The sequence below is a fragment of the Cyanistes caeruleus genome, chromosome 13, assembly GCF_971803275.1.
Source record: "Cyanistes caeruleus chromosome 13, bCyaCae1.hap1.1, whole genome shotgun sequence".
NCBI lineage: Eukaryota > Metazoa > Chordata > Aves > Passeriformes > Paridae > Cyanistes > Cyanistes caeruleus.
In genome coordinates, this window is record NC_141713.1 from 13,281,728 (window position 1) to 13,308,286 (window position 26,559).

Consider the following 26,559-nt stretch of genomic DNA (forward strand, 5'->3'; position numbering starts at 1 on the left):
GACGCAGGACCCACTGGAATTTTAAAGGGCACTCCTGTGAAACCTAAACAGATGAATCTACTTTTTTGGTTTTTTTAGCTGTTTTCAGCTTCAGTAACTTCCTCAGAGCTCCACTGGACACTATGTGGAAGAGCCTGATCAATGGTTCTGTGACATGACCTCTACAATCATAGCGTTCTGCCTGCTGGCATAGTGGGGAAGTCAATTCTTTTACTTTTGTACCCAAGAATTTGTTGGGGTTTTTCTGGATTTCCAGAAAGCATCAATGTTTCCTGCTCTGCACGTTCAGCAGGGTAAGTGAAACATAAGAGAACCTAGTGGATAATACAGGTGAGGCACAGAAAGTGCTTTTCACCTCCCCATAGCCAGATACATTGCAATGATCCGTATTTCACTTGATGGACAGGAATAATGTTTGGACCAAGAGAATTTTGTCAATTACTGATCTTTAACTAAAGTATGTACATTATACTCAAGAATATCACGTTACAATCAGGTCAAATCTTTGTGCTGTGAAGTGACTGGAAACAGTTCTGTCCGATGCAGACCAGAATCTCATGTTTCTTGATAGAGATGTCTACTCTCATTAACCACATTCTCATTAAATAAAAGACTAAAAGTAGAAGCATTTTGCTTGTACATGTTCTATATTCCACTCACAGTAAAATTCCCATTTGCTGCTGCTGCTTCTTATTGATCTTTTATTGCAAGGAGACATCTTGATAATTCAATGACACTCTTTGTTTGCTGCTTTGTATTTTCCCTGGAGATTCTGTTCAGAATTCCTACCACCTATAAGGAAGCAAATACAGCTATTATGGCAGGGAGTCAGTTCACAGTGGATATATTTTACCCACTCTAATTAAGGATAAGCAAAAGACTGGCCTTCTAAACATTTTTTTCATAGTTCCCTCTCCTTGTTTCCTGTATGTTTTGCAGGGTAACATACATATAAAAGAGATGTGACCAAGAAATTCTCATAACAGTGCAAGTAGACTGTAAGCTTTCTCAATTTTTTTTCTGATGGAAGGAACCAACACATTTGTAAGGACTGTGTAAACACATTAAATAAAGAATACATTAATATAAACCACAAATTATGTGAAAGGAAAACAGATATATTTTTATCACTACCAAAATACGAATAGCAATTAAGAGGCAATAATATGATAAAAGTGTCCAAGACAGTCAAGTAGCTCACCTAGTCAAGAAGCCTGCTTGGATTAGTGAAGTGCTCTAATTCAAGCATAATGGCAATTCTAGAACAATCTGTTTAGACAACTTTATGCTCAAAACAGCCTAAGGACTGCTGCTGAACTCTCATTTTTAACATGATATAAACAAGATCCTCTTTGTGTTTTGTTACCCTGTTCAGGTACATAAGGGAAAATAAAATCAAGTTATGTTTTCATTATAGTTCCACATAAATGTCCATGTGTGCAGACAAAGAAAAGTAACAGGAATGCAGGAACAGTCCAATGTAGCTAAGGCTTCACGTGACTTCCTATGCTGCCACCATTTATCTATCAAATTCAGTATTTCTCAAGTTTTCCATTAAGGCTGAACTATTCCTAATTACTCACCATACTAGCATTCATTTTGACTGCCTCTATCTAGTCTGTCCAACTTAAATGTTATCTAACAAATACACTGGGTTTCATTAAATAACCTGGGAAATGATATTACATATCATTAGCCCCAAAAGAAGTAGCAAAGTCTCCCCAAGATCAGGTGGAAAGACAAATCTCATCTGAAAATTTGAGAAACTGGCACACAAAACTCAATCCTTGTTTCAGACAGCAAACACACAGGCAATTTAAATACATGCAATTTAAAAACTTCTAAGCATTCATTTTCCAATTCTACAGCATTAAAAGAGAGGAAAACAAGGGCTTCAATTTGTTACTAGCCTATCATGACAGATCCATATAAAAAACTCACAAGAGGCTGTAAGGACCTGACCCACGGGTGATTTTCCTTTAGTCAAAAGGATTAATTCTTAATGACACTGTGTATGAGCAAAACATATGAAGGTTACATTTTCAAGGCTACCACACTGTCAGTATGAGACAACTTCCTTCATAAAGAAAGTACTTTATTCACAAAAAATTTTGGAGAAAATGGCTCTTTTGACTTAAATGCCTAACCCTGAGACTTTAATAAACTAAAGTATAAAATGCAGTTTATCTACATTAGATTCATAACAAGCAACCTAGCAATGCTGCTTAAAAATGGAGAACTGCTTGCTGAAAAGCTACTGGTTTTGATCATGGACTTGATCTTATTTTGGCCTACAGCCCACACATGTAATCTGAGCAAATTCCTTAATATGAAGATAAACTTGCCCAAACATAAACACAGATACAGCTACATCAGTTATCTTCCTGGCTGACAGAAAAAAACTCAGCCTCTCTGATATAATGGGTTAAACAGGAAAAAGCCCCTCAACAAACCCACCACATTTTTATGTCAATAAGCACATTAGCTTTACAGCACCTTGAAGGCACAACTACATTTACTCCCTCAAAGTATTTTACATTTTACACATTTTTGTTTTCTTTAATCCGGCACAAAAAGGAAATATCAGCTTCACAATATTAATTTGGGTCAATTAAATGACTGAATACAAAATCCTAATCAGTTGTCTTAGAGCTACAAGTGCTCCAAAACTCAAAGGAACTCTACATAGTGTCTGTAAAACTAATATGAAATACCAGCCAACATACTTTCCCCTTTAGTACAGAATTCATGGGGAAGATTAGAGTCAAAATCCTGCATAAAAATAATGTTCAAAGGAGATAACATGCCATTCTTCAGTGAGGGACTGAGAACTTTTGAATTACATTAAAACTAAAATATTTTGCTAAAAGCTAAAATCAATGTAATAATAAAACATACTTACCTTTTTCTTTTATTAAGGGCATATGAAGCATACATCAAAATATACACTATGCAAACAGACAAAGTAAGTTCACAAGCTGCAAGAATCAACACTAATGAAAACAAAGAGAATTATTAGGTATAAATTTGCCCTACACAAAAAACTCTAAGTGGTCTGTAACAAAATTCTGCTGTGACAGCTTATGGTCACAGTCTTAAGTGGAATATGTCTGTATCTGGCAGTATAAAAGAAAATGACTGCTTTCTACATGCCAGCGTATAAATAACCATGTTTAATGCCTGCAGAAAAGCTTTAAGATCCTTTATTAAGGTGTTGCAGAATACAAGTGTTCCTCAAAATTCTTTACCCTGACCTTTAGTTTCTGATTCCTTTTAGAAGTAGCACAACAGAAATGAGATTTAACATGTATTGCCCAAGATTCTTCTCTCTGCCAAGGAAAAGAAAAGCAGACAAAATTGTCATAAAAACTTTCTTGTTTAAAATACATCACCCAATACTTAGAATTCAGCATGTGCTACAATTGGATATTTTGTGTTTACTCAGCCCTTCCATTTAGGAAAATCTGAACCACAGGTCAACCAAAGCTTCTGTCCCAAGCTGCACAAGGCAGACACTGATTGCACTTGAAGATCCAAGGGACTGAATGTTCACTGATCATGATGACTGCAATTTTCTATCAAATGTCAATAATGAAGACAGCATATGCATGGCACATAACCTCCTTAAAAATAAGCACTATATAAAACTGCAGTGTTTATTCAAGTAAATATGAAGCAGCTCTTGAGATGAGGGGAAAGTGTGATTCTACTACGGACACAAAGAATTAAGTGACTGGTTTTTGGTAAGGCAATGAAAACTGCAGGCTGATGGGTCAGAAAAACTTTTTTCCAAGACAAAAAGAGAGGTGACACACTGTAAGAACTACTGATGGCTGGATGGAAAAGCCAACTTTAAAATGACTCAGAAAAAACAAATTGAATCATGTGCAGTTATGTTCAATTAACTGAAAACACATTAATGAAACTTGATCCTCCAGAGCAGCTTTTGCCAGAAGCATCAATTTAACTTATCTCTTCTTTAGGAAACTTCCCAAATAACATGACAGAAATCAATCTTTGCACTTGTGCAGTTTCCTACAGTGTTTATGAGCAAATCTATTAGCTCGTTTAGGAAAAATAGTAATGAGTTTTATTTTTCCTCCTTCACAAAAATACCATGTCAGTATTTTCATGATGATATACCTTCCCTGCCTATGAAAAGTTATCTGATGCTCTTGCTAGAACAAGAGTTCTTTCACCTCTTCTTTCAGAAGGACCAGAAGGTATTAGAGTGGTTTGTACTTAACATTACTTTTTGCATAAGCATTATCAACATGGTTGGAAACAAATGATACTTTATACAGTAAGCAGCTGAGATGACATAGATAAAATTCTGCGAAATATGCAGGTTTTTGAGTTCTATTTTTCACCTTTTCTCAACAATATGTAGCCAAATCCTACAAAATTCTTACTAAAATCGTAAATGTTTTAGAAATTCAATTGCATAATAAAAGACATATATGAAGAAATTTCAAGTATGGCAACTGATTCCAGTTGAACTTAGTCTTTTCTACCACCACATATCAGAGCATTATTCAAAATATATAATTTGCATGGATGGTCATCAACCAGATTAAAAATACTACAGGTTTTCCTTGGTTTCAACACAGATGCATTCAGGAACTCTCCTGGTAACATACACATGCAGTTTTGTAGTTGATTAACTGCATTGAACAGCATAAAATAAAGGATCACAACGAGTAACCTTCCACATGTAAAACCATGAAGACATCAGACTGGTTAACCAAACCACTATTTAATGATAAAATACCCCAAAGAACAAAAGAATAATGCAACTTATTCTTCTCAGCTTTTTTATTTGTTGTGATATTTGAAGTTCTTCAAGTGGCAAATCTCAAAAAGCTGGAGTATGTAAACAGTTCCTCTTTTCTTTTTTAGAAGTCTTCTAAATGTGCATGGCTGACAATGACTTAAATCACACATCTCTTCAGAGCTTGAAGGAACTTTTGAGGCTGTTGAGATCTGGTTTATTTAGAAGTTCCAGTAGTAAGCTGGGTGGTCTCAAGGTTTTAATACTGCTATACTCACTTAGCAGCTGAGCTTGGTGAACTTAACAGGACAGAGGAAACTTCAGTTGCAGGCTGATGGGTCAGAAAAATATCTGTATAGTCTGGAAAGGTTAGCACATATCACAATACACAGGTACAAAAAATGTTTCTGCATAGGCACTTGCTCATTTAATTCTAATATGAAACAAAAAAAACTAAAACTAACAAAAATCCCCAATGAAACAAAGGTCTCAAATTCACAATATTGAAGTTACTTATGTTTTGGGAACTGTCACCAAGTCTTTTTAAAAAATGGGAGAAGACTGTGCCCAAAGTTTCAAGCTGAGCATAAAATTATACACAAAGACAAATTTTTGTTGCAAATATTTACTCAAAAAGTAATAATTTACAGCAGTGGTTTAACAGCTGTTCAAAACATTTAACATTCATTAAAAACAAAACTGTAACTCAAAAGCACATTCTGAATGTTTCAAATGGAGCAATGAAATCAAAAGAGCAAGCTACTGTTAATCATATGCATTCCTAGATCTAGCTAACTAGAAGACAAAAATAACCTCCAAAACCAAACCAAAAGCAGCAGCCATCTTTCTGTACATAACAGACTACAAAAAATCCTGAAATTGATCTGTACAATTCTACTTTATGCCCTTGTATCCTATTTTTAAAGTTAGCCAGTAGCAGCTGCAAATTGCAGAACGCATGCCAGGTGGTGTTTCCAGTTTGGAGTTTTCCTTATTTTTGCTTAAAACCATTTTTACATTAAACCATACTTTGGTGTGACTTACAGACCATTCCTATGGGTCTACAGCTAAGAATAATTAAACCAATGGTAAAAGTCTAAGAGCTACAGTACTTTCAGCATTATCTCCTACTTTATACAGTTATGTTCGGTATTTCTGCACAGCCTGCATAGTGAAAACCCCACAAACATATATTTTTATTGTAATAATTCCACTTTCACTGAAAGTTTATTAAGGTAAGTTTACAGCCTGGCAGGATTACACCTGTAGAGAGGTGCACAAATTCACAGACTTCTGTTTACGTGCTTTTACAGACAGGAATGTGACACTAAGTCCCGAGGTTTGTATTTACTTAATCTATCAGCAGACCAATAACCTTCATTACAAGTGTGCTCCATATCAGCATCAGAAGTGAATTCTTAGTCAATCCCCAGCTCAATGATATTCACACTGAAGAATTTAGAAAAATACTTTCTGGGCGAGCGAATCGCCTTATCCTGGGTTACTTAACTATAAAAAAATTAGAATTTATACCTCTTTTTAAGTATCAATCTAGTAATATATCACATCCAAGAGACAGGAAGATATATTTTAACGTGTTACCTTTTTGAAGCTTAATGAATTCAGTCATACATACACATACATGCTACCTCCATGATGCAAACTTCACTTTGGTGCCTCTTTCTCTCCTCCCTTTTAAAATGTTTAGTATTTAGCATCCATGAGCACACTCATCAGGAATGGTCCATGGTGTTCTTACCATAGTTTAAAACAAACAATAAAATTAACACCATTTCAGCTTGCTTCATTTTCATCTGTCTTGTTTGTAGTTGGTTCCATTCTGCTGGGATTGCTTTCTCTAGAAGTCTCATCTGTTTGCTCAGCGAGCTGTCCTGCTTTCTTTGATGAAGGTGCGACATTACCTTTTTGGAGAATTTCAGTAGCTTCATGCTCTAGTACTTCTGATGGAGTTAAAGGCTCCAAATGAATACTGCCTTGTTCACTTATGTCTGAACTAACAGATTCAGGTTCATCCCTCTTTCTCAGGAACTGCTCAAAACTGACATCTTCACCCAACGTCAGCTTTAAGTCCCTCACGTTCTTTGCTGAAAGCGTGGTTTCATCCAAGGTACGCACTTTAGTCTGCTCCTTCAGGACAGCGTCATCTGAGCTTTGGCACATTTTCATCTTGCTTTCATCACGAATACATTTTTGTTTCTCATCTACTAACTGTTTCTTATTAGCTGAATCACAGTATGCTCTTTTCTCATGCAAAGAATTCTTTGAGCTGTTGCCAGAGACTTCCAAACTAGGAACATTTTCTGTATTTGACAGTGACGAGTCTTCCCTCTTTTCAATGGATGCAACTTTTTTAGTTTGATTTCTACTGCATTCTTTTGTTTCATCTGAAGAGTCATGCTCTTGTTTGCTGAAAAAACATGAAACAAGTTATTTTTAGATATGATTTTTATAATTTTATGTTATAAATGAAATAAAGCAACACCTAGCTATACTCTGCAAAGTGACACCTAGAGGAGTATTAAAGCTTTCCTCTTTGGGATTTGTCATGAGGTTTCATAGCAGAAAGGCAGAATTTAATTAACAGCTGCATTTTTCTTACCTATTTACAAACTCAGCTTTGTATTTAGCAGTCAATTAATACCCTAGTTCTTGCATTTCAGCTCCAGAAAGGAAGGTTGCCTTTGTGTGACACACAGAATTTCCCAAAATATCTGTAGTTCCTCTACCTGCATAGCCTCTTTGACACAGACGCAGATAAAATTGCTTTATACCTTCATACCACTGACTCAGAAATACTCACAAAACTAAAGCTAACAGCTGGAAATCTAAATTAACAAATCCAGAATTTATTTGACCAATCTCAATCTGGATTCACTGAAAAAATGATTCTATGAAGCAGCATTTTCAGTCACCTTTCAGAGTAAAACTGTGTGTTTATAAAGAGGAAATACCGAATTAGAGAAGTTCAGTTTTTCCAGTAAAGATTAAATCAGGAAAAAGTTTAATACCATTTTTAATCAATCCGAAGTTTTTCAGAAAGATATGCAGACTGAGTTACCTAAAATGATTGTGGTAACAGACAAAAGAAAATATGCAAAAGAAGAAAGGAAAAGCTGGAAGAACAATTATTTGTCTGATTTCAGATATAAATTCTATCTAGAAAGTGAAATCAGAAGCTAATTCTCCCAAATTAACTTTTAAATAAACTGAAATTGGAAGTAACGGACAGTAATGTAGAAAATAGCTGTGACAAACCCAGTATCACCAAATATTAATCAAAATGAACTTTTATTTTATTTCTTCAAGTGGTTTTAAACAAGATTTGGCTAAAGCCACTCAAATTCTGTTAGCAACATGCAGTTCAGAACCCTTAAAGGGAAAAACCAATTCCTTGCTACTATGTATTTTCAAGCTGAAAACCTACATATGATCTACTCATCCTTTAAATTTAATTTGAAGGAATTTAAAACAATTCCAGCGATTCACTAATAAAATAAATGATATTGAGTTCTAAAGAAACTCTAGTAAAGGAGCTACCATAGCATTCAGAAATCCATTTTCAAGTTTTACTTTTATTTAAGTAAACTAATCCAAGAATATTCCATTTCCTACTTCTACTCTAGGTTAGAGGAATAATTTGAGCAGGAAGAAGAAACTGTTGGGATAGCCTTCAGTGGTGAAATTTTGCTGGTCACAGTCATAGAAATCTTTTCAACCTGTTACACCGACTTTTCTTTTACTATAAGAAATTAAATCAAGAGATAGGCCAACCTCTTTACCAAATTACGACGTGTATTTGCTACTTTTGTCAAACAGAAAGAAATGTTAGGGTTTGGGGGTTTGTCTCATTTAGTGGAGTAGCTAAAGAGTATATGACATTCTTTAATACAGTCTATCTATCCAAGTTCTTCTCTCCCAAATGTCTGGAAAAAATGGGGTAAACAAGGTAACAGTGGAAAGAAAACTCAAGGAAACTAAGCTCCAGTACAAAAGCCAACACTCAGACACACCCATCAGCTGCAGCTGACATAACTGGTGTGTCATAACTGTTCCTGATTTCTTCATCTCTTCCAGAGAAACACTTCAGTTATACAGAGCCATATAAACACTAATTCAGTACTTAGAATTGTTTTCATGTGAAAATCTAGTCCAACTTTTCATGCAACAGTGCATACACATATAACCTTTAGCTGCTATTTTTCATCAAGCAGTTTAATGGCAAGATGTAGTTGCAGAGCTAAGAGGCACAGTATTATGCTTAATGTGGGAAGTTTAGAACACAGATATACAAAAACAGTAACAAAAAGAAGGTTTTAAATAAAGGGATAATAAGTAACTAATAACCCCATAAAGAGAAGTGTTTCCACACTGAAAAGCCCACATGGTGTACACACACAGACAAGAGTCACATCAAGAAACTCCTCAAAGAACTAGTACACCCTCTTAACATATAAAACAAATTGATGACAATCTCCTTTACCTTCTAGTAACTAAAATCCCAGCTTCATCCACCCAGACCCTTTTTCTCACTCATTTTTGGCAAAACACAGAAAGGGAGGAACAAGTGGCATGAGCAGAAAAGAAATATATACACACATATTGTTATGCAACAATCACATCACAAAAACAATTATCCACAAACAACAGTGATCTTTCAGATCACTAAGCATCAAATAAGTTCCTTTAATACAAGAGTTCTCCAAAGAAATAATTTGCCTCTGTGATGAACTGCAGATAGATCAGCAGACCCTAGCAATTGTGATAATCTAAAACACCACGCTAAAAGAAAAATTGTACAATATTTCAAGAATTCATTCTGTTAGTATGTCAGTAGCTGAAAAAGAAAAGCCTTTTATCCAGTACTAGCAACTAAAAGTACTCTTAGTACTCTATGTGCAAATAGGACTGGTTATAGTGTAAGAAAAGTAAAAATTCAGCCATCAAAAATACAGGAAAATGCGAGAATATTAACAGGTGTATTTATACAGAAAAGAGGAAATGCAAATTCTGACTTCTGTTTAATGAAACCAAAGAGTCCAGGTTCATGACCTGACCACCAAGTATGGGATACATTAATGAACTGGCTGCCATAGAGTATCTGATATCAGAGCTTACAGTAAGACCATTTCAAGAGAGCAGCACAAGCCACAGCTCTGAATGTGAGAGATGAGTCTACCAAGTACAAACACCCCCAACTCATGATACAGAAGCTTAAAAATTAAAGCCATTTAGTTTTGTTTTTTCTCATTCTACACAAAATGCAAGATTTCAGTGCCAAGTGAGACAGAGGAAAGCTAGGCTCTTTTCACTTGATGTTTCAAAATCTTACTAGCTCAAGCTTTTTTGCTGCATTATTTAGAGTATTTTATTACTTTATGTTGGTTATTTCATATTAGGATTTTAAAAATAATTCAGGGAAAAATTCTACAGCAAGAAAGAAAAAAACCCAACCCTATAAAAGAAGTGACATTTACACATTGCATACAGAGTAGCTCCAAAGTGTGTGCAAACACTCCCTTCAGACTGTGGAAAAGGATTCTCCAGGTACTTGTATTACATTTGCATTTACATTAACAGGTTGATGTGACCCATTCCTTATTGCTCCCAGATAATTAATTTAGTGTACAAGGCAGTACTGGGGCACACAAATAATATTTATTTTTTGAAGAAAATGAACTAGAAGCTCTGATCCACAAGTGTTCCAACCCCTAATGGAGCTGAGTCCTCAGAAGTCCAAACCAACATGGGATGTCCCATGCAGCTCTGTATGTGTGCACAGCATGAGCAGCACTCTTGTCCAGGGAACACCAGTCTGGTCTAAAGTAACACCTCTGAACCTGAACACCGTGAAAAGATGCAGCATTTTCAGTGTCAACTGCTTTCATCTACTGATCTGCTCCTGGGGCACTAATTACTTGATATTAACTCCCTTGCATTAATAACAGAGAAAAGCATGAGGACTGAGAATCTCTAGCGCTAGAGCTACAAAACTCCAAAAGTCTGCCCTAAAGCCTACAAAACAGCATCAAAGTTTTTAATGAGAAAGCACAGAATGGATTTATGTATTAAAATTATTTTTGTCTATTTAGACACAAGGACAGGAAGAAGTAGTACATCATATTCAACTAGAATTATAGTGACCATTTATTAATCCGTAGCCTAAAAAGAGAGATAACTTCTAAAACCCAAACCGTTTAGTCTCAATTATTAAGCAAGCATTTTAAGTGAAGGCAGAATTTAAAATAATTTGACCCTCACTGCATATGACAGAATAAAAGTGATGAAGAAGACAGTTACTCTGAAAGCAGTTAGTATTTTTTTTTCTTTAAAGGCACTATAAATGCCTATAAAACAAATAATCACAGTTAAGTTTTGACTAAGATTTTAGAGGTTAAATTTGCACCAACAATTGTGAAAGGTGACTAACTGAGATAACATAATTCAGGGCTGCTGGATCTGGAGTAATATGAAGTATAACTCTATCTGCAATATGTGCCAATAAAAGGTGTAAAATTTCAGTTCTTTTCCCAGACTGATGTAATTTAAGCGTAGAGCTGTAATTATTAGTTACCCAACCGTTTCACATATTTGCTCTGCTAAGATTTTAGTTGAGTATGCCTTCCATAAATCACAAGCTTTTAAAGACCTAAAGAAATAGATACAAATAAATATTCTAGAATGTATTTTAAAATTGTTTCCCAATTGCCCCAACAATATTGATAACTCACAGACAAAATAAAAGTTTATCAGTCTGGCCAATTGATTTAACATCCTATAAATTTTGACTAATTTGCCGTTTAAGCATTACTTACAATGTGTTTTGACACTTGGAACCTAAATTCTCCATTTCTTATTGAGAAAGTACCTTACAACTACCATTGAAAACTTTTTATCATAGGAAATGTTATGAAAATATTAATCAAACATTTTTTGCCCAGTTACCTGATAAATAACACAGCATGTGTTATTTTATGTACCTGATTTCAAGATGCAGCTGATCATTGTATTTACCTTTCAAAAGTTGGTGTTTCTGTTTTTCCTTCAGATAAACTAGGTCTCGAAATTTTCTGTAATAATTAATGATATTTCTTTTATTTTACATTCAAGAGGAGCTGATGACAATATAAAGTTTTAGAAATTATTTTCACACTGATATTCCCATGAATCTATTATGTAGCAGAGACTGAGCAAAGATCTCAGTAAAGATGTTTCCAAATAGTCTTCCAAATTAAAAAAAAAAAAAAACAACAAAAAACCCCCATCAAAACCCACAGAAACAAAGCAAAACTAGAAAGCAACTATTGTAGCCTAGTCCAGAAACATGTAAATTCAATTATGCCTTAGTGAATAGGATGAAAACTAAGCCTGGACAATTTTATATTTGGACAGAAAAAATACCTGAACTAAACTTCTGTTTTGCTAGCACAAGGAAGGGCAAAAAAAGTGAAGGAAAAGAAAGTTAATCGATTTTTTAAGCATTGCAGAGTTTGAGCCCTAGAAATGCTATTATATTTATGTGCAAACATATTGAAGACTCAAGAGAATGCTTGTCTCAGAAGAAACTTTTGAGCCTCTATGCAAATTTATCCAATGAAATAAAGTTTTTAACTCTAAACAATATGATCAAATTATTTTTTCCTTCAATTTTTAAAATAGTAGAAAAGCATGTGTGAATGAAAATTTCCACTTAGAAACATCAAATCTGTCTGCTAAAAGCATCTTATACACTACAGGGCTTCTTACTTACATATTATTTTTACATAGGAAACACTAAGTGCCTAAATGACAAAATTAATTACTTAGGTTTTTTTTCTGTCTCAATACAACTGTAAGTTAATTTTAGTTCAAAAAAATAGAAGAGGTCACTGTGTATAAAGATGAACATTTAAAATTATTATTTGTATCACCTGGTATTTAAAACTACATAAACAATGCTACATACTTTTAGCAGAGTAATTTTTCTCCCACAGAACTGGTATCTTTTGTTTCAATGAGGCCAAATTCCACAGCAAATGCTTGAAAATTGTATGGCAAAGTTAAGCTTCTACATTTTAAAATACTCCTTGCAATATGGCTGTTGTACTTTGTTATATTTCTGTCATACAAAACCCACACATGAGCCACGCTATGAAATGATTTCCAGCTCAGAAAGATTGCACTCTACCTTCTCCTCTCCTCTGCCCTGGCTGACCTGTTTGCCCCTGAGAACTACCAGGAGAGAAAGATTTCTTGACTTATCTCTTGGAATTGTAAATGTTATGTTTTTAAACTACCTGATAAATCCATTTGTACTTTTGGTTCTTCAGCACCCTAAGGTCTGTCCTTCAACCTCCTGCTGTGTATTTCAATAAACAGCCAAAATGTCAAGCATCTGGCTGCAGCAAAGTAAGAGGCATTCCACGGCACCTTGGAAAAAACAACTAGAGTTTCCACACAGCCCAGACCACATGGACAGACAGCAGCACACTGTTCTGAAAGGTCTTGGTTCAGGTGCTCTGCAAGCTCACTCAGTTAACATCAAAGTAGCTTTTGCTGTGGGGTTTGGGTTTTGATATGTTTTCATTTTGATTTAGACAGAGGATGTTTCATTTTTTGTTTTTAAATAAAACAGTATTATGGAACACAATTCTGTGGAGAAAAAAATACAAATTTGACATCTTCTATAATGCTGAAAAACAATATGGGATAAAAAAGGAAAACTAAGAGAAAACACACCTGAAGTGATAATGCAACCTATGGAAAAAGGTGTGACTCTGCATGAGAATTTTTTGTAACACTTCTGAATGAAATGGTCTTCTCATTTCTACAAACCCATTGCTTCTGTTAGAGAAACTCACTAAACCCTCTGTATTTTGGAAAGCTGGCAAGCAGCGTTACAAGACAAATCTTTCCTAGGTCTGAGGACTTCTCCCACTCTCTTACCATCTGATTTCTGGAACAAGACTGCCCTTTCTGAAGGGCAACAAAAAGACAACTTCTTAAAAAAAAAGAAATCTGAAAAAAAAATCTGAAAAATCAGAACCAATTTTCTGAAAATCAGAATCTATTTCTGAACAAACGTTAAGAATATGTAGTATGAGATCATTTAGATTCTGACACGCTTCCAAAAACTACAGTTCAGAATCAGTATTAATCCACATTTCACAGTTACCAACTTGCATGCTTCCTGAATATGATGATACATAAGGAAAGCAAACCAGTCCCTCACTGGAGGCTGACATTCAGCTCAGCCAAAGGGAATGACTATAGACCACAAATTGCACACCTCTGGTGTGGCAGCCCAGCCAAAGGTGTGTCTCTGAGACAGCCCAGCTTTCTGCAGTAAGACGCAGAAAGCTGGATTCTTACACTATGCAGATCCTCTGAACACCATGATCAGTAATTTATGTATAATAAAAAAAAATAATTGTCTTGGATCTTCACAGTAGACAAAAAGTTCTGAGATACTTTTAGACTGTGTGTAGAAGAGACAAGACATGACCACCAACTTAGCTTCTTTCTCTCTAATGGAGATTTCTGTGTGGGTAACGAATTAAAATCAAAATACTGTATGGTTGAAATAGAGATAAGGATGAAGATACTTACAGTTAGACTGTTAGAAATCAGTAATCTGAAAACGATTTTTAAAGCTGACACTTATGCTGAGCTTAAATATACTTCACTCCAGAATTCTTTACTGTTTTACTGGGTGTACAGAAAGATAAACTTGTTTCATCTAAGCTCTTCCAGTTATCTTGCCCTAAGAAAACCAGGAACCAACCATGTTAAGACAGTGAGCATTATTTTTATTCTAATTCTACCTGAGGAATGATCTCCTCACCAACAAGGCCTTTTAAACCACGACTGAAGTATTTTAAGATCTGAAATGCTAAATTAAGTGCATAAAGGTACCTTACAAAAAAACATTCCACAATATAAAGCTCAGTTTTCTTTCATTTGTCTACCATAACCCAAATACCCAGAACAGAGCTGTAGTTCACTTTAGGACAACTGTAAAACACTGCAGCTGACCTCCAACTAGTATCTGGAGAGGATGCTTCCTGCAAAATTCCTTTACAGGCACAGTCCATACATTAGATGAGCTATAAATTATTTAAATTTATTGACTTTGAAAAGCACATTAATTAAACAGCTTATCACAACATCACCAGAATTGATTTTCTGTGTTTCTATAAGAAAATGTTATCGCAGACATAGCAAGAAGTATCTCCTACAAACTTGTTAAGTCATCAATTCTAACAAAATCTAACCTTTCAAAGGTTTCTTATAGAAAAAAAGAAAAACCAAACAAACCCCTTAAAATTGCTTATGCCTGTATCTTCTTTGTTGATGCTGCATTAAAGGCAAATTTAATCTGCTGAAGTATGGTGCTACCTCTATTATATTTAGATAATGTTATTAATCATAAATTAAATTATTCACAACCTCAGCAAGTCTTAATGGTTTTCTACAGGGTGCAAAATACTTGACATAAAAAACAGCTTTACCACTTAAATTTTATGAAAACTGTATACTAATATTAGATTGATCAACCACATATAATTTCCTAAATCCAAAAAAGCAGTCTAAACCCAGACCTTTAAAAGAATTTAAGTGCATAGTTTCAGCACAGCATGAATACTTTCTTCCTAACATTAATGTTCTAGCAGCTAACCAGCATCTTAAACTGTACCACAATCAATCACATTATTATTTATTACATCTTAATCTGCAACAATAGATGGCAAAAATATCTACAAAAAGGATTGGTTTCAGTAGCACTGTAAAAATACTCTTCTAATTAACAGAGAAATAATCAGGATAAATCAAACGAGAATACATTTTTTTGGGTCAGGACTTTAAATACTCTTAAGTACTTAATCATGAGTAGCCACACCAGTAGAAGATGATGCAACAGCAAATATTTAGCTTTACTGCTTAAACAATTTCTGTGCAAGAACTTTAAACAAATATATTAGAAATAGCAATTTGTCATAAAAAAGTCAGTCCTGTCATAAAAATGTCACTCCCATTAGACTCACTAACTTAGACAAAAAATAGATCAGATATTGCATATCCAGGGACAACACATACTGTTCTTGTTGTCTCAATAAATTAAAGTTTTGCCACTAACTTAAATGTATGTGAATTAGATCTAATATCTAGAGATTATTTTAAATCCTTTATGAATGTTATTTTACATGATCAAATTTGATAGATTTTTGTGTTTGTATTTTATAGCTTATAGATTCCAACTGTCTCATTTATGTTGGTTTGGAAATTAGCAGAGTTTATAACATTTTGTGGTAACCACATCTCTGTTATTATGGTTTACCTTGGATTGATGATGTATACTCTCAACCTTAATTTTGTTTAGGAGTACTTTTAGAAAGCAGCTCCTAATTTGCAATAGGCAGAAGTTGCATGAATAGACACTAAACCATAGAAAATGATCACCTTGTGATGTTCCCAACACTTTCATGATACAAGAAATATTAAATCCCATAGGTCTCAAACATTAACAAAGACAATACTTTCTTACAGCTGTGAAGTCACGGTGCTTCTGGAAAGAATATTATGAAAATAAAACTAAGACTGTGACCATCTCCAGTTAGTAGAGTCTGTTGGTCCAACAGTTTTGACTAACTCTGAAACCTTGCTAGAACTCTACAAAGATTCTTCATTCTACATGAACTTCTAGTTAAGAACAATGAAAAAAAGGCCTTTAATTGTCAATCTTTTTAAAAATTGACCATAGAAAAGGAGGAGCTGAGCACAAAATTTCATCTTGAGATAGTCAACAGAATGGATCAGCCATAAAACCAAAGAGACTCAGAGTAAAAGTCAAGAACATTAATTTAGACATCTTGAAGTCTACATTCAGTGTGGTCTGAAACTTTATTTGATAGATGAAGAGACACTAATGGACTAATGGAAGAGATCTGGAGGCAGTAACAAAAGCTAGACTCTAAAATGCAGTTAAAAGCAAAGAGGAGTATTCTCATTTCTGAAATTCAGTCTCATTACTTGCGCTACTATCACACAACAACACTGTATATATTTGCACACACACACAGCTCAAATAATGAGCCACTGTCTTCCAAGCAATCTCTCATTGCTGTTTTCTTACAACCAAAGGCTCACTGGGTAAGCAGAACAAACTCAGCTGGAATCTTTTGCCAAACATTTATTTTTTGTCCACACCTAACCAAAAGTAACCTTTTCTGGGGTGACTGTAGCTTCAAGAATTTCAAGAAATCAACTTTAAGTTGCTCAAAGTATCTTCCAGACATTTACCAGAATCATACCCAGCATAAAAAGATATAAATCTATTTACACCCAAAAGAATGGAAAGGTCATTGGGTTTGTGATTTTTATGTGTTGGCTTTTTTTTAAATGAATACCACCTTCTAGCAGAAATTCTTTATTTTGACAGATGTAACCTTAAATGCTGCACAGTTACATTTAACAGAATAATAGAAACGAACATTTACTTTGTTTGTGTGACTTTCTTAACAAAAGTAAGACCTAACTGACTAGTCAAACAGTAACACTTAGTGTCCTAAAAATAATAAAAGAGATAGGTTAAGGTACATACAAATAAGTTAAGGTACATACAAATAAAATCTTAATTCTCTGGCCATAAGCTAAACTGGTTATATCATGCATATTCATGCTCTGCCCTCGCAAATATGGTCCGGTATGTTGCATTATTCATGTAAATTGTTTTGTTGATCATAAGAGAGATTTAATACTAAGTCAGGCAGGTTTATTTTAATGAGTTTTCCACACAAGTCACCTTTCCAAGATCCTCACACAAATGGAAACAGAATGTCTGTCACAAGGCAAATTGATTCTACATGAACCGTTTCCAGAAATCTCTCATATCTGTAAGAACCCTGTGTTTAAAATGCAAGTTTGAAACTTAAATTTCTGTATCAAAGCTGCAAAAGAACTGAAGGATAATATTCCAAATAAGCATTCATAAAATGTAGAATTCATATAACTTCAAGTGTCTGTCTAGTGTCACTTCTGGGAAATTCTTAGAGAATGTTTCTGAAAGCCACAAAAACCTGCAATCACATTCCATTCTTGCTATCAGAAACCTGAATGAAAGTGAAACACAAATTCAGCTTCCTCTGAAATGAACAGCATGTTCACAATGAAAACACAAACCCACAATGGTTTTTTGAATGCTGCTGTGTCAAAACAGAATTAAGTCCTGCAAGAGAAACCTGTATTAGGTAAGTGATGCTTGAAGCTGAACAACAGCATTCAAGATGGAACACAGGTTCTGTCAGAAGGAAAAAAGTGAGTGTATAGAGTAAGACTTCAGTGTACTGAGCAAATGTGCACATGCTCAATCACAAAATACACAGAAGAGACAATGGATGACAGGATGCTTGCCATTATTAGAAATACTACAACAGCTGCAGAAGCTCACTGTCACCAGACCTGTGACTGAGTACTAGAAGAGGACAAAAAAACTAGTCAAAATGAATTAATCTCAAAGAATTTGATTATTCAGAAAAAGGAAGTGCTACAAATCAAGAACAGCTTGTATTCAATCAAAACTGAGTTCTTGCAACTAGGAAGTTGTATCAGTGATTGATCCTTAAGTGAGGTAAGCTTTATTTACTACGCCGCTTGCAGGCTAGCAAATGAGATTCAACCAAAATATATCCACTGTAAACAGAAGGCTGAGTTTGGAGGAACATTAGATGTTCATCACAACAAAAGCAAAGCTCATCACATATCCTGATGGATAAACTTGCCATAGATAATCTAGAACTGAAGATTAAATCAGAAGCAGTAAAATCAAAAACAGCAAATGTCCCAGCAGCTTGAGTAGAGCATCCTTGTAGATGAGAGATGATACCCAAAGAACAAGGTGTGAATGAATTGGAACAGTAGCTGCTCCACCCTCAGAATCAAGGCTCAATAAGTGTATGTACTTCCATTACATGCCTTCCTCCTTTCACAGTAATTTGGAGCAAAAAGAAGCTCAGCTACCAAAGAGCAAAGCAGCTAATAAATTCCTTTGGCCAAGACTCAGTTTATGTAGTTACATGCAACAGAAGACTGCATATTTTGCCACTATATCCCATAAAATCACTGGCAGAAAAAAATGTAATTTACTTGAATATTAAATAGACAGGACTTGTATGCTTTAGTGAACATCCAAAAAGAACGACAAAGCCTTTTAGTTTCAGAAAGTGGGATCAAGTTCAGAACAAAATGGGCTTTAACATCAGCCCATATCCATCACCATTTACTCACTACTCTAGCTTGGGATGATACTGATAGCCTGGAGCAGGGAAAATACACTGCACATGAGCAGCAAAGAAACACTGCATCATGTAAATGAAACTCCTGGTAAGCCTCTCTTCAACGGAGTACAAAAAGCTGCCAATCAATGCTGCAAAGCAGAGAACATTATCAAAAAGGGCCTTTGACTACAATATTGGGAGTAAAGACCAGACCTGCTGTCTAAAAGATGCAAGAAGAGAATACCACAGCTTCAGTGCATGAAGAAAAAGGAAAAGGTCTGGTCAGATCCTTGTTTGCTTACATACCAAAATAATCCCAAGCTGGACTGGGTTCAATTTTCTGGTCCACAATGATGTATCAGTGAGCCAAGGCAGTATAGGATACCTGCTCACTTTCAACTGCCCTGCAACAAAAATGTCTGCTGTCAGTTCATTTAAAAATATGTTAATGGTTGTGCAAAGAAGAGAGTTGAGCAATTAGAAGAGTACTCGCATAGTTATTAAATCTTACTTCCTCAGCACAAGGTGGATCACCAAATAAACATGGAGATTTATGCCGAGTAAAAATTTTAAAAACATTCTGCTGTGACATCCCCAGATAGGTTATCTGTATTACTAATGGCAGGATTCTGGTCCAAAGACAGGCTCTGTAACAGTGCACAGAGTTCATGGAACATGTCTGATCATTAGCAATAAAGATGGGTTTTAAAACACATACAAGACAATCCAATATATAATTAAAGACACCAAAAGATACCATCTGAGAGATGCAAGAGAAGATCCAAAAGTGTTCAAGATTGTTATTGAGTCATTGCTTCCAATGATGAAGTGATTCTGAGAGCCCCATAAACAAGTCATTGAATTATAGGTCAAAGAATTGGAAGAAACATTCGAAGATCATTGAGAAACTATACAGCAGAAGTTGTGAATATTGTCTGCAAGTTCCTCTTCTTCCAAAGCAATCAAAGAGTACCACTAAGAACCAGCCCACAAAAAGATGAACATTTTTGTTTGTACAGCAAATTATGAATTAAAACTATCTGCTACAGAGGTATACTCAATCTCCAGCTTAGCAACGATACATTCTTGTCCAAAGTATCAGAGAACTAGTATATGGGACAAGATTTAATTAAATTAATGAAGCCTATGAGCCTGACAGTTTCAAAAAGCACCATCATGGATTTTGTATCACTTCTGTGGTACCAGTAACTAACTATGTTGGCATCAGAACCCTCAAAAATAATGGCTAACTGCATCTGTCCTACTCTAACATCTTGCAGAAACAAACCTGCATACACTCTTGACTTTACTTCAAATCTTTTCAGTGCTCAGCCATCAGCTTCTGAGTAACACATATATATCCAACATTCTTACATATTTCCATACGTCTCTGTAATGCATTCAAGACAGCAAGATCCTTTGGCAGTACAGACAACAGCCTGCCACAACTGTATTATTAGTGTATAAACTGTACATCCTCAGCCACCAATTAACACATCTATAACCTTTCCTTCCAAACACTTCAGCGTGTATTAATTCCCAACACCTAATGCCAGCTCCAAATACAAAAGCTAATGTTTTCACAAGTATCGTAGCTCAACACTTAATTTTGTCATTAAGTTTCACTGAAAGCTAAACTACAAGAGAACGCCCTCTTACTAGCCACTTTATGGAAACTAAGAAAGAAAATACTTAATAAATATTAAATAATCTATTTGGGATACCTCCAAAACTCACTGAAAGCTGATTTATACTTACATGCCTAAGAACTTACCACTCTGTTGGAAGAGTTCTCACCATGCATGAGACTATCTAAACTGCTTTTAGAATCCTGCTGAAGGCTAGATGGACTCTGTCTTTAACAATTTTCTTCTAACTTTTAAAATACTTCTCTGCAGTCTAACTGACATTTTTGATTCTGTGTTTGGAAATGATATGAAGAAAACACAAATGTTTAACTGACACACCTCTAAACCTTGAATTAAGGCATAAACAGGCTAAAAACTACACTGTAAAGACTCAGAAACTGTTCCAGGATAATCAGGAAGGGCTTGGCATGTCTGAATCTTCTAAGGTTTAAAAAAACTTAAACTAACACAATCTGAAACACAATCTCCATAATACTGCAAGGTTCTTTTTCAAATCCTTAAAAAACCCCGATTAATACATATGAATTCCTCTTTGAAAGTCAGAATAAAAAAAGCTAATACAAAACAGTATGCCTTTGTCATAGGAAGAAGACAGTTTTTAAAATAATTTTTAAATTTTTAAAAATATTAAGACTGAATTTGTCCTACTTCAGTAAAGGACATCCCTTTTTGTATTCATATTACATAGAGAATATAAACCACTAATTTGATAAAGCTAGTATTAAGTAGAAGCGACAATCTCATTGTATATGGACAGGTCAGAATTGAGAAGTTCCAGCACTGCAACAATTATTTATGTCTCTCCAAAATGAACAAAAGCCTGGTTTTGTTTTAGCTGCAATAGGTAATAGTTTTATCTCTTCACTCTTGTAGTAGTGGATATGGTAAGATGAAAGAGCACTAGTACAGTAAAGGCCTATGTTCATCCATACATTTCAAATTCTGTGTAATTCAAAAGAAACCCAAGTTTAAAGTGCAAATTTTGGCCATCACTAAATTAATAGAAAAAAAAACATTAAGCAGTAAAATAAAACTTACTGAGACACTTGTGCAGCAGTTGGATTATCTGAGGAAACTGAAAATAAAAACAAAGGATTTAATTAAGAATATTTTAAAATGTGGAAATACAGAAGTACTCACTGTTAAATGCAAGTACAGAAATAATGTAACTCCAATTAGGACTGTGATAACACAAGAGACACACATGTAGGTATTTATATATTGTATAAAAAAGACACCACATGTACTTACCTTTCTCTACAATAACTTGACAAGTGTGAGTCTGGTTCTCACTCAGATGTGTGGCCATGTTATCCAAGCCAGAAACATCAGCCAGGAAATCACAGTTAAGACACACTACAGTCACACCTCTAGGAAATAAAAATTAAAAAAGAAATGTAATTACAACATGGTCATGGAAACACTTTTCTTAACTTACAGCAACTGGACAGACTATAAAAAAAAAAAATCAACTTCAGATGAGATGATTCACAAAAACATAATCTTACTTTTTCTACTGCAACTAGTATCAGGAAATTCCCATCAATGAGCAGGGCATCTCCATGCTGGATATAGTACAAAGAACATGACTTTAGAAAGAAATTTATCTGTAGAGCACGAGTTTCTGTTTGGATGGATGGTTTTTTTTCTTTCCCTGACCCCCTCCCCATTTTGAACCTTATGAATAATCAAAAATAATAATAAAAAGAATTTTAAACTCCACAGAATTAAGTTCATAAATGTGAACAAAGAACTATTTGTCACTGACCAGAACGCTGCTATAATGGTTTTATTTCTCTGTTCTAAACTGTGGCAATTCAAGAGGTTACAATCTCAACAAAGTTATCAGTTCCACATCAGAAAGTAAAAACATAATGATCTGTAACTGAAAAAAGCAGAATTACCGTAGCTCTTCTGAATGCTTCTTAAAGATCCAAAATCTTTTACTTGGACGAGCACTGTGAAAACTAAATATATGAAAACATTACCACTTAGACTGGTTTTCTTGAACACATTACTCCACATAATCCCTTCACTAGTCATGGTACTGAGATTTGCTTATGACAAAACATGAAAATAGAAGCCTAAGTTACTGAACTGCATTATTCTTAAACATTAAATTGCTTAAAGCTTATGGATTTGTGGATCTCAGCTCTAGTTTAAAACATTGGCTCCCTTGTAAGTTTGGAAGGTGAAAAGCTTTACTGGCACAGTCCTGCAAGAACATGCTCTTATAGCTTTCATCAGCAGTTCATCTTTTGACAAAGCATGGCTGTAGTTATAGAGTGCACCACAAAAGAACTAAAACTTGGCTGAACTTGTGCTTCCTAAAGAGATGTTTCATTGAGAAATGAAATTTTCTGATAACCTGTAAGCTGTCTCTTATGCAGTTAAGTATCTGCCAGCACTATTCTCAACCAAGGAACAATGTGCAGGCAGCTGAGTACCAGGGTTGCTCCTCCACAAACACCCTCCCTCTAACAGTCTTCCTCCTCACTATCACTTTTTCCTTACACTCACCAAAGAGGTGATGGTAGGTACTACAAAGGATCAGAGTAGGAGATGCATTAGTGCATCAAGGGGACAAAGGATAAAAGATTGGCTATTTTACTCCATGGATGAATTTGACCTGCCATCCAGACCACTGCCAACAATAGAACAATTTACCTCTTTCCCCTTCCAAAGTAAATTTTTCCTTCTACAGTTGGAATTAGGCACATTATTTTTTATTTTTTTTTAAGCATGCAAACAGTAGAATACACACATAAAAGCATGTAAACTATTCCAGCCTAGGACTTCTGTGAGCATTGAAATTAGTATGAATAGGTCAATACACAAAGTTTACCTAAAAACTTAGGTCACAGGTTCAAGAAATCTAGCACTCACAAATGCCAAGGCATTTTCTATGCACATGAATTCAGAAAGAAAATCACATTCACTATTTTTCACAATACAGTTGGCTTCTTCAGGGCACAGGATTAACAAGGAGGTTTTCAAAATGTTGTTTTACTGTCACTGCTGCGTAATCTGTATCTAATTATTGTATAGTATAATTGTATGGCTCTGAAAACAAATGCATTTGTTTTCTTAACAGGCTTTTTTACAGCTGTCATCACTAATACCCCAAGCTGCCCCACAAGTGATGACAAAATGAGACGTTATTTCTATGGATGACCAGAAGTAGTGTAAGGAAAAGTATCCACTTGAGTTTGCTATTTGAGATATCCTTTAAATCTGAGCACAGACTTCACTAGCTGTGGGCTGCATTCATTCAGCACTTGTAAAATCAGATGAGCCATTCAATCTGAGACCCAGAGAACATGCAATAATTAGTCATTATTTGCCAAGTCAGGCTGAAGTGATTATGGAAGATCCCATATAAACTCTGAAGCAAAGGTGTAATACTGCCTGAACCATTGGATTTTTAAAGCAAAACAAAATGTGGAGTTTAACCCTTTGTTAAAAAGTAAAATTCCAACCATACACATTTCCCTGCTAGTCTGAAAATCTAGTTCAAAATTCACCTAACAAACACTTCACACCTTACATGAACTTAGGAAGTATTCACTAAGCAAGTAAAAATTTTGCAGAGTTCTTACCTCATCATGTGATTCACGTAGGCCTTGCTACAGCTGGTGTTGTATCTGCATAAACTACAATGGACGTAAGCAGGGAAGTGACTCGCAAAATCTTTTATTTCAGTGAAACACTCAATGCATTTGTGAGTTCCCACACGATGCCTAACAGTAACATGAAAAAGTTATCAGTTAATAGCAACGCTTTCAGAAGAGATAACTTTTTCAAACTTTTTCCTTTAAGTAAGTAGCAAGCTTGCCTATACTAGGGAAAAAATGAGGAGCTTAAAAATGATCATGAGGAGCTTTAAAAAAATCAGCTAAATACTTGTAAGTTACACTAGCACAAATAAACAAAGTTTTGCTTTTACTTGAACAATGTACCATCATTATGACCCTAATAAAAAAGTTAAAGTTAATGTAAGCATCTCTTTATTGGCCACTCCTAGAAACAAGAGACAATACAGTGGATGAGTACATCTGAATTTGTCTCTATGCTCTTGAGAAGTACTTAAAATAATTATTTCCAGCCATCACAACACACAGAAAATGCCTCAATATTACCCATGAGCCTTGAAACATCCACAAAGCAAGAATATAATCCTGCTCTTCCCCAGTTTTGCTGATTGCTTTCTTGGCAAACCTGAGGTGCCAGATCTTCTGTATTACAGCATTAAAGTTACTGAAAGACCATTAAATGATTGTTATTTATGTTCAAAGAATACTTAAAGACAATTTTAATGCTAGTACTTTACCTTAGATTAGGAAATGTTACATTTGTAGGTTCTTTTTTTTTTCTGCTGTTTGTCCATGCATTTTGTTTCTTCGATGTAGTTTGTTTTGATTTTCCTCTTGACTTAGTTGTATTAGATTTGTTATGATTTTTAGTGGTTGTATTTTTAGCTTTAGGTGATAACTGAAATGTGGAACTGCTTGTACTAACAGAAGATGTAGCTAATGGTCCTGACTGATGAGTTCCCAAAGATGCTCGAATAGTCACCTACAAGTACGAAATTAAAAAAAAAATTCTGTTTAGATTTAAGCTCTCCAAGTTTCCCACTTCTGTTTGTCTCAAAGTTTAAGTCACCTTACAGTACAAACCATAGCATAAAACACTCTCCTGACTAAAGATTACTTTGAAGAATACAAAATACTGAAAATACTGCTGGATTAGAGTTAATCTCTAATAGGCAACTGGATGCTTAAAAAGTTTGTCAAAATAGCTGGTCATGACAAAATACATGTTTTTATTCCAGAGCTAGATCCTGCTTTCTTAAATGAAAAAAAAAAAAATGTAGCAGAAGTGTCAGGCCAATCAGCCCTACTAAAAAGAATATCAAACTATCCCATAAGTGTCTGGATTTAACAAAAAAGTCCTGTGTATTGCTGCCTCATGATGATCTACTCCCTTCAGATATGTTTGCTCCCCATCCTAGAACTCCAAGGAGTAATTCTGGTATTCTTGAACTCCTCTGTCATGCTCTCAAATGTGGTTTTGACTCACACCATGACTTCTAATTATATTTCTTACCCATATTCCTAGTTTAGAAGCACCTCGTCTTCTAAATCTGGTTCCAGGTTTTTCAGTAGTAACATCTGCATCCTGTCAAGGTCTACTAACATGTATTTTAACATAATTTATTATTATGTTAAATTAGCTTTTATTAGGTCATGAAGACCCCAAAATCTTTTAAAAATTGAGGTATTATCACAGAGTAAAGAATTGGTGCTTTACAATACTTCTGCCAAGCAAAACAATCAACAGCAACTGAAGTCATTTTTCCTTCCTGACTCTACAGCAAATGAACTATGAAGAGCTGATCAAAATGTTAACTTTTCTTCCTTGCAACTGAAAGAACATGTATTTTAACACTCCATTAAAAAACTGTTGGAAAAAGTCCTGAAATCTACAAGAAAATCCTAGTCTAATTAGATCCCTCTTGAGAAATGGAAGAATGACTTAAAGACAGCATAATTGTTCTGAGGGGACCCAAGTTTTCCCCACATAATTTCAAATGCTGAACCTAAAGAAGACCCAGTGAACCCAATTTTAAGCATATGTATTCTATGCAGAAATAGGTCTTGCATTTTTTGCAAGAAAAAAACCTTGCATGGTTTTTTGCCACCACCTTTCATAAGCTTAAAATCTTTCACAAGAAATTATGCAAAGCAGCTCCCAGCACAAGAAAGCATAAATGGGAAGGGACAAATTAACCTTCAGCTCAAGAAAACAGCAGCTCTGGCTGGACTACTGGCATGTATGTAGTTGTATGGAACAATGGGACAGATGCTCA

General features: G+C 35.0%; 1 protein-coding gene and 2 long non-coding RNA genes across 14 annotated transcripts in view; all 3 read right to left on the bottom strand.

The window, feature by feature from the left end:
• The window catches only part of LOC111934158 (uncharacterized), a 16,564-nt gene extending 13,235 nt beyond the window's left edge, over positions 1–3,329 (bottom strand). The window contains exons 1-3 of the long non-coding RNA XR_002867067.2: positions 3,255–3,329; positions 1,202–1,367; positions 661–792 (exon numbers count right to left, since the gene is read on the bottom strand). This is a non-coding gene — a long non-coding RNA (uncharacterized LOC111934158). The remainder of the gene's footprint in view (positions 1–660; positions 793–1,201; positions 1,368–3,254) is intronic.
• Positions 3,330–4,800: 1,471 nt separating this feature from the next.
• Positions 4,801–26,559, bottom strand: part of ZNF280D (zinc finger protein 280D) — a 48,716-nt gene continuing 26,957 nt past the window's right edge. For 9 of the 12 annotated variants that reach the window (XM_086848982.1, XM_086848984.1, XM_023934061.2 and 6 more), the window contains 6 exons: positions 25,021–25,265; positions 24,290–24,430; positions 22,595–22,657; positions 21,942–22,060; positions 21,729–21,765; positions 4,801–7,199 (listed from right to left, as the gene is read on the bottom strand). In XM_086848982.1, coding sequence (XP_086705108.1) covers positions 6,566–7,199; positions 21,729–21,765; positions 21,942–22,060; positions 22,595–22,657; positions 24,290–24,430; positions 25,021–25,265 — 1,239 coding nt within the window. In that variant the 3' untranslated portion in view covers positions 4,801–6,565. The remainder of the gene's footprint in view (positions 7,200–21,728; positions 21,766–21,941; positions 22,061–22,594; positions 22,658–24,289; positions 24,431–25,020; positions 25,266–26,559) is intronic. The other 3 variants (XR_015275815.1, XR_015275814.1, XR_015275816.1) reach the window with 1 other exon arrangement.
• On the bottom strand, positions 19,348–20,905 carry LOC111922618 (uncharacterized). Its single transcript, XR_002860608.2, has 2 exons — positions 20,816–20,905; positions 19,348–19,445 (listed from the first exon to the last, which is right to left on the bottom strand). It is a non-coding gene; the product is annotated as an uncharacterized LOC111922618 (long non-coding RNA).